This window comes from Tetrao urogallus (genome assembly GCF_951394365.1).
Source record: "Tetrao urogallus genome assembly, chromosome: 1".
Lineage (NCBI taxonomy): Eukaryota > Metazoa > Chordata > Aves > Galliformes > Phasianidae > Tetrao > Tetrao urogallus.
In genome coordinates this window covers 171,491,424-171,500,587 of record NC_136813.1, presented here as the reverse complement: position 1 = coordinate 171,500,587, position 9,164 = coordinate 171,491,424, and the positions used below count along the sequence as shown (strand labels likewise).

Sequence of the window (9,164 nt, the reverse complement as noted above, 5' to 3'; positions counted from 1 at the left end):
CTGGACAAAGAGCTCCTACCCGGTGCATTGTGAGCGCGGGAGCGGGGCGCGGGGAGCCCTTTACAGCTGCGTGCCTCCAGCCTGCCTCAGCTGGACTATTTAGGCCAGGAGGTTTGTCAATCCCTCCCCACAATGGGGAGAGTTTTTCAGTGCCTGTAGCCGTGCCGAGCCCCGTTGGGGATCAATGCTGGCCATTCAAGCTGCACCCTCTTTCATTGCTTTGGTTTGTTAATTTAAGACTAAAGGTCCGCCGAGGGGGTTTAGGGTGTTTAAGAAAGCTGATGAACTGTTTAAGAAATCTGATGAACTGAGAGCGTTTATAGCCCTGGTGTGGCAACTATTGGCACTGAGGGAGCTGTGTCCTTGTTGACCCTCTTGTTATTAAAAATGCACAAGTGCTGCGCTTCTCAATATTTCAGCACTCTTTCATTGTCAATACCACCTTCTGAGCCCTTCAGCTTGTTGCTTGCTCTAAAGATCTTCTTAGATTGGGTTTGAAAACTTCACCTTAAACACTAGATTAGACTGATGTTCTGTTTTCCGTGCTCCTGTTGATTTGTTGAACCTTCCCAGGGCTGGAAAGCAAGTAGCAGCTTGATGGGGAGACGGGCTGCTAATATGATTTACCAGTCTACAGTCATGCACAATAAGTGTGAATAAATACAGGGGTCTCACAGAGTCAACCCTAGCCTTTCCTTTTCTCTTATTTTTTACTTCAAAAGAGGTATCTCAGGAAAATGAAGAGAGTAATGCATGCCCTTACAGGAGCCGGATGAGCTATGAATAAAAGGAGGAGGGGAACGGGGAGGCAAACATATTTTTGTTAAAGTGGTTGGCCGCTGTTACGTGCCGATGTGCAAAAATTGTATAACACACACTTTCTGCAAAAAATATGGTACCAGTGCTGTATCATTGGCACCTGCCAGCGTCCTCCTGTCCTTCCACTGCTATCGCTATTAGCAAAAAAGTGACTTTTTTTTCCTTAAAACCATCTAGAAGGATTTTTTTCAATTGTTACTACTTAAAAACAGCGCAGTAAAGGTCCTTTGTCAGAGTGCCGAGCCTTGTGAGTTTGCAATAGACTTCCACGGATGCACCCCTGCCTCTCAGACGTTGTCAGAGGTTGTCTCAAGGTTGTCAGAATGCGCACCCTTGGAGTCCACCTCTGAGAGACATCACCAGTGCTGTGTGTTTTAGCAGACTCCAACAGAAGTAACAGTGAGATATTTACCTTTTTTTCTTAGGGAGTGCAGCAGATATGTGCTCCTGCAGCTTCGGTCTGCCTGTGTACACAACACTCAGAGGTATAAGGCAGTAGTGAATGGGAATTCTGACCACAAGTTCCTCTTTCTAGGAGAACACAAAAAATACTCTTGATTGGATTTTTATTTAAAATTAGTCTTCAAAATAAGAGTGCATATTTTTCTAACAATTCTTATTTTCTTTTTTCTGTGCAGTGTATGTGCTCAGAGGAGCAACGTACCATAGTATCACTTCACGATCATTGAATTAACCATTTTTACTCACAGTTTAATATACTAAGAGTAGTCAGGAAAACGTGCTATGTTATCTAACTCACAAATTTGAGAAGCAAAATTACTCCCCTCCAGTTTCTTAGCTTTCTTCTCGTCACTAGGAAGTATATCACAGATATATATATGGAGAGTCTAATTTGAACTGCATCCGTCTCAATTAAGTTATCTGGCTGGGCTTTAAAACACATTTAGCCAGGAAACGGGGCCTGGCTCTGTGCTCAGTGATGCGTCAGTGGGGGCAACTGGTGATGGGATTTTCAGCCCTGCCTGGAGTTTGATCGTATGAGCAACTTCCATCTCTTCTGCTTTCCACCACTCATTTGCTGCAAAACACACTGTAGCTGTTATTGGATTTCTTATTTTGTTTTTTGTTTTTTTTTATAGAAGAATATCATTGCTGAGAAAACACTACTACTAAAATCATCCTCTCTGCATTGATTATTATCAACGACTCTAGAGTCTTAGTGATAATATAATAGTTGGGCCTCAGCTTTTTGCAGACAAAGGTGGAATGCTTGGTATACAAATTCTCATGTTGATTAGATCAATAGAGTTCATGGAGTGAATCAGCTCAACTGTATATTGTTTTCCAGACATCTGTATGCGCACAACACCTGTCATCTCAGAGCTGCCACTTCCTAACAACTCTGACACGTTAAAAATATTTTGCAGGTACATATGAAGGAAAGCAAAACAAGCATGCATGTAACCAGTGAAATAATACAAATCGTATGAGAATGCCAATCAGGGATTAAAAGCCAAAGCCAATATTATACATATCGGTTCCATATTTTACTTATTAAAACAAATCACTTTTATGAAACATGCAGTCTGATGCTAAAGGTGTGCATGGCGTGTTTGCTCACTTCAATGCCATGACAGTAAATAAATTGGAGAAAACATCATTTATTTCCATTGGTTGGTAATTAAAATTTATTTGAACACATTAAATAGAAATAGAAGTCAGTATTACATGAAAATCTTCTTTCTTATTTCAAACTTACCCTAAAACTGATGGCTACGATCAAATGAGACTTCATTTCCAGGAAAGAAAAAGTATTTATATGAACTTACGGTATTTAAAACTTTTCCCAGGCAGCTTTTCTTTTGATTAAAGAATTCTAGTTTTATTTTCTGTTACTTCCTGTGCAAGTGATTTATCCTCCCTGTTTTCCTTACATACTTTATTTTATTCATGAGTGTAGAAATGGCTAACGAGACATGTGAGAGCCTTCTTTTTAATTATTTTGCATACCTTGTAAAAAGGCTGTGTTTTAGAACGTCAAATCTCCTCTTTTTTGCATACCTATGTTTTTTCTAAAGACACGGGAAATCACATTAGAAAAGGGCATAAGCCTCTTCCCTGTGGGGAATGTGAGCAGAAACCGAGCTACTACACAAACTCTTCTAATCTCACTGCTAAAATGAAAAAAAAAATCCCTTTCTTTTTACAGTTTGACTAAATGACATCTGGTTGGTATTTTACAGGAGGGGGAGGCAAATGGCTGCAACTAAGTTTAGTAAAATCTCTTGTAATCCAGTTAATGGGGAAGAACTTCTATAGTAGCTATTTAGAGCTGAGCATTTTTTTGCGGTAACATAGACACCAGCAGCAGAGAGCTCATTCTTGCCACATCCATTTGTGGAGCTTTGAGTGAAAACATGCCCATGCCTTCGATATGAAAAGGAAATAAGGTAGGCTGCTTTTATAATCGGTGATTAACATGAAACAAAACCAGAATGTGCTGATCTTGAGAGGGATGAAGTGTTGTTTTGACCCCACATAAATACAATTTCCCCGTATTTCTGAAAACGTTCCATAATAAAAGACATTGAAGAAATCAGAGTCATTATTCTGTTTGATGCTGTTTTCTGGTTTGTATCAGGAAATCTAAGTGTAGCAAAATCTTCCCCAGGATGTCAACCTACCCGTTTTTCCCTTGCTATTTAGCTCATATAAGTGTGTACTTAATGCCCATTCTCACTGACAGATAGCTGAGCACATAACACTGTTTTGCTTGAAAATATTATAGCTGAAAAATAAAACAGCAGTTGCTAATTCATGCAAAGAACAGTCTGGGTCAAGTTATTTGATTTCTTGCTGACCCACGCAATTCTCTTAATGGGAAATTATATGATTGTTGACTTCAAGTGCTGATCTGTGATCATTTCAAAGTGTTTCATTACCTCTCATTACCAAATCTGTTAAATGAATAATTCAGGGTTGTTTAGTGTTTTTGTTTGTTTTTTTTTTTTAATCCTCTTTTTCAGCAATGGTATAGCGGCTCCATGAAGGTCATATGCATGTGGTTGGCTGATAGATTAGACCTTCAGCTTCACATCTACCAGCTGAAGACTCTCATCAAGATCGTTAAGGTAAATGAAATGTATTTGAGTTACACTGACTGAAGTGAGGCATTAGCAAGGATATATTGGGTCACCCGAAAAGTTGAAAATTGTGAAATAGAGCCATTGATTTTTGTAGTTTTGCCATTTTTTCCCCCACAGTTGATAGAAATTTGAGGAGAAAAACATTTTATTAAAACTTCTAATGTTAGTTTTTATGTGCGCTAAGAATTTTCAACCATTCTGGCCTCAGTGACAATTCCAGTGAATGTTAATAGGTTTCTGCTAGCTGTTCAGTAATACTATCCAGTATTCTTAATAAATCATTGTTTGTACTGATTTCTTTTGTTGTTTGTTTTTTTTGTTATTTTACTGTCACAAAAATCACAAAAGCTGTTTTTCTCCATTTTTTCCACACTCTGAAAAAATAACCATTCTTTTTCTTAGGCATATGTGATTGCTAGGTTCAAATGAAAAACAATATTCAATACGTTAGATGCCATTTTCTAATCTTTCATGCTCTGGCATCAGTATCAGTTGAAATACCAGTTCCTCCAGTCCAATCTTGTCATTTACACCGGCCAATGCAAAATTTTTCCGAGTGAAGTGCAAAAGAGTTTGCAGTGGGCAATTATGGGCTACCTTACCATAAAAGAAAGTTCCTTTGTAACTCACTTTTACATATATTAATGAATACCCTTAGGAAAGAGAGAGAAAGCCATTTCAGAACTTTTTCCTAGGAAGTTCTGTCTTGTTTAAATCTGAACATCCTTGTTATGTGTGAATGTGCAATAGGAAGTGCCTGCTGTCAGTGACAACCTCCATTTCTCCAAATGATTTTCTAGTGAAGTTCATGCAAGACTGTTAAATTGGGAGAATTTTGACCTGTAAGCACTAGCATTGCAACTGGAATTATCACTATTCACTTGTTTTAAAGAAGGAGGAGGAGGAGGAGGAGAAGATGACGATGATGAAGAAGAAAAAGGAGAAGAAGAAAAGATAAAAAAGAAAAGAGTCATGATAATATTATGCCTCCCTGAGCCACCCAAGCTCAGCTTTGCTGTTTCTGACTTTGACCAATATCCCTGGGAATAGGATTTGGCTCTTTATTTTATTGCATGCCAAGATGGCAAAAGCAGTTTGCTGTTTGTGGCTGGAATTAATGGCTTTTATGAAAGGTATAAGGCTCTTTTCAAGTGGCAGGAAACAAGCTGTGCCCAGTGAGATGAGCAGATTCAAGCACACCAGTAAAATATAACTTGAGAGTTTAAAGGAAAATAATTAGTCATTAATTGTAAAGCAGAGATAAATGAGCAGCACAGGCAGCTGACCTTGGTTCTGTGCCTGGCACACAGGTTAGCTTCATTCACATGAAGCATGCTTCCAGTGGCAGTGGGATCACAGTGGCTGCAGCAGTAGCCTTTCTGTGCCTATATGCATATTTACTTTGCACGTATGTTCCATATGTCTTATTCCATAGCACTACCTGCAGATGTAGGAGGTTGAAGAAAGTGATGTTAGTTTGTAGACGGTGTTCTGGTCAATGTACTGGAAGGTAGAAAGCCTTGACTGTCTGTGGAAGGTAGCAGAACTGGAAGAACTAACCCGGTGCAGAGGCCACTGGGAAACAAGCAGTGTACAATAAGAAGCTTTCAATGGAGGAGCCTCAATCAGGACAGGCAGCATTCTTCCAAACCATCGAGCAAATGGAGGCATTACTCTGTTTGCCTTTGGCAAAATTGGTAGTCTGTGTTGTCTCAGCAGCTCTTGAAAATATTTAAACTTTTAAAAATAATAATTTTAAAAAAAAAAAAAAAAAAGTAGAAGGTCATTCTTAAGGTCAAGAAATGGTGGGTGATTGTTCCGTGTTTGGACACAGTGAAGGTGGTGGCATCGTTAAGAGTGGCCAGAGGAAAACTGCTCATTCTCATTAGATCCAAGATGGAGGGATGCTGCATAAAGGCATCTTTAGGTGTCTGAGACACATGCAGAAGGACATGACTAAAGAAAGGTCAAGGACCAAGAGAAAAGTTGGGAAGAAATGAAAAATTAAACTTGTAAGTGAACATTATTATCCTGCAAAAGTATGTCAAGAGAAAAGCAACGACTGAACCCAAGAGTGCTGGCCTAAGAATGGGAGGAATACATTGTAAAACAGAAAGAAATTGTTGTAGGACTTGTTAACAGCATAAAAGGAAATTGAATGTTCAGTGTTACAAAAAGGGACTGCAATGGTGGCACTTGAAAAAGACCAGGCAGAGTACTCACAGAAGTGTGCGAGCAAAACATAAGCTGCATCCATTGACTCTGAAGCTGACCTGAGAAAGTCAAATAAATCTCAGTTTCAGTGATTCAGACAAGGTTTAAATAATCATCATAGATATAGCGACAGAAGAAAAAAAAATTCTCCCAGCTGAACGCTACCCATTTTGAGAGGAGTCTTTTGCAGTTCTTTAAAGTATGGAGTGAGACAAGATCAGCTTTTTTCTCCTTTCTTTTTTTCTAGGAGTTGTGCACAACCTCTTCCAGCAGAGGAATTGGCCTGATAGCTCTTAATTGTTTTCCGTTTTCTTTTCCCTGTAGTCTCTTCCATACACACTGAGAACTCATTTTGTAAAAGGCTTATCCTTCTTAAGCTTTGTAGGGTAACTTGGGAAAGGTTATTACAAACATATTACTGATAAAAAAATAAGGAAGGTAGAGTAGGTGGATCTCCATGTGCTCACTTGAATATATAATCAGTAAATACAACCATTTTATTCCCAACACTCACTGAATAATCAAACAAAAATGTCATATCTGCTGGTTCGTAGGAAGGCTGCTTACCAAGGAAACAAAACTTTGCCAAGTGGCAAAAAAAAAAAAAAAAAAAAAAAGGATGTAGACGAGTCTCAAACTGTAGGTGAGTAAATTAACATTGTAAATTAATGTAAATTAACATTGATTGCAGTAGGCACCTGAGAAACTTTTACATCTTAGAATATAGAGAATATAGATTATAACCTAAGATTTAATTTATTTCTCTACCTTTGGTGCATAAATGTAGAGATAAATGCAAGTGGAGTTATAGTTTGAGGAAAGTCAGTCTTCTACATTTACTGTGAAATGACAGAACCACCTGTAGACAGGTTCACATTGCAGTATGCAGTGAGAAAGCTTCTTGATTGGCTTCTTATTGTATAAATTAGACAAAAGGAAGTTACTGAGAGGTCTGCATACAGTTATAGAACCATAGTACAAAACACAGTCTCCTAAACAAATCACCATCCAAGTGTGGCTTGAGGACTCCTTGTGTTGTTAGGGTGAAACAAAGTGGTCTTGTTTACCCTGATATGATTTTATGCAAAGTTATGCCTGCAAAATGTTATGCTCTGAGCCCATTGGCAGTATTTCTGCTGTTGTCATTAGCAAAGGCAGCACCATTGATAGACAAATATGTAGAAAGTGTCCATGGAGGACTTGAATATGTAGGCAGAAACTGATGCCCAAGAAAGATTTCTGTTTTCCAAAATAGCGCTCAACAGACAGAAGATGACAAACATTTTCCAAGAATTAAAAAAAAAAAAAAAGACAACATTGTCATATTGATGACCATTGGCTTGAGCACTCAAGCAAAACTTGTCAAATAGCAGAGTTCTTTGAAGAATGTTGATGATTTGTTGTAGCTGGAATTGTTTTCTGTGGATCCAGAGTCACTGTCACTGGCTGCTGCATTTTCAAGTTGAGTAAGTCACTTTGAGTCTATCCTTTTCACAGAGTTCAAACTAATATAAAACATGGTCTAGAAGGAGGTGTCCTTGCCTATAGCAGCAGGGTGGAGCTGATCATCTTAAAGGTTCCTTCCAACCCAAGCCATTCTATGATTCTGCGATTTTTTAATTTAAGTTAAGCCTATAGAAACCTCACACAGTGCAGAAGCTAAAACAACACACATCTTTTGCAAACTCTACACGATAGATCCATAAATGTAGGAGGAACGGCATTACTCTGCTGGCATGCTTCACCAGTGTGCAGTAGAAGATTCCTCATCCAATTCAGGATGTTTTATTTCTGCCACAGAAAACCTACCGAGACTTCAGATTGCAAGGTGTGATGGAAGGAACGCTGAACAGTAAAACCTATGACACTGTCCACAGCCGTCTGACCGTGGAGGAAGCCACCGTCTCAGTCACAGACGCGGGAGGACTTCAGGGCATTACGATGAAAGATAGTGATGAAGAAGAAGGATGATAGTGTCTCACCACGTGTTTGGGATGCTGGGGTGGTGGTTTGAGGGTGGGGGTTGTCTACGGTTTAGGATTCTTTTGGTAACTCGTCCTTGTAGTTGCATTTATAGTTTTGCCTTATGACATAGGCGCAGAAGTGTAATTTGCTCACTTTTTAAAATACTGAAAGTAAGATTATCAGAGGAAAAGTGCCAAGGACTCTTTGAGAACAAAGGTTGTAGCATATTTTAATGTATAGCTTTGCTTAGGGCTGCAAGAACACTGGCATGGAGTTTGAGTTCCACTTGTGATTATGTTTCCTCCCCTTTTGTTCGTTGCCATTTGTTCTTGTATCTCCATCGAATATTGATGTCCTGTGCAGAAAACAAAATGTGTGGCTCACTTACAACACAACTATACAGGAAATCATTCTCAGAATAAGTCTGCCCTAGGTAAAAGAAAAAAGTAAATAGTGTCTTTTCAGGATGACGCTTTGTTTACTTTGTGTGTGTGTGTGTACTTTATTTTACATTATTATGTGATGTGCATTAAAAATTTTAATTTAGGTTCTTTGTATCTTAAGGTTGGTATGTAAGTGGTAGGACTTCAAGGACAGTCAAACCCATACACACTACTTAGGAGTGCCGCTGTGTCTATCCATTTTGCAAGTTTAAAGATATCGTGTTGGATGTCAGTAAGCTTGCCATCAGTGTTTCTATTTCTGTGAAAAATTTCAGGCAATAAGAACACATTTTGTCGTGAACACTTCTGTATTTATCCAAGTTTGTATAGAATTCTACAATTAAAATGTTTTCAATATTTCAAACCATTTGAATTGTAGTATGGATTCCTCAAGAGAACGAGCTTTCTTGAAGGATCATATTTTGTGTACAGGGTGGTTTATCACATGGTTTATGTAGCAGATATAGCACAAATATCCAGGGACACAATAGCTCTGTAAAGAAGAAAAGCAAACAAAAACCCATACTGATAGATGAACAGACAGTGCTTGCTGCCCATTTTCCCATGCCTTCAGTGTGATATAGAAAGAATTCAAATTTTTCTAAACTCAAACTCA

The 9,164-nt window shown here is 38.6% G+C and overlaps 1 protein-coding gene across 7 annotated transcripts in view; it reads left to right on the top strand.

The window, feature by feature from the left end:
• CADPS2 (calcium dependent secretion activator 2) overlaps positions 1-8,111 on the top strand; it is a gene marked incomplete at both ends in the record, with an annotated part of 304,052 nt that extends 295,941 nt beyond the window's left edge. For all 7 annotated transcript variants that reach the window (XM_079548166.1, XM_079548165.1, XM_079548162.1 and 4 more), the window contains 2 exons: positions 3,807-3,911; positions 7,941-8,111. In XM_079548166.1, the coding sequence (XP_079404292.1) occupies positions 3,807-3,911; positions 7,941-8,111 (276 nt within the window). The remainder of the gene's footprint in view (positions 1-3,806; positions 3,912-7,940) is intronic.
• Between the last annotated feature and the right edge of the window lie 1,053 nt (positions 8,112-9,164).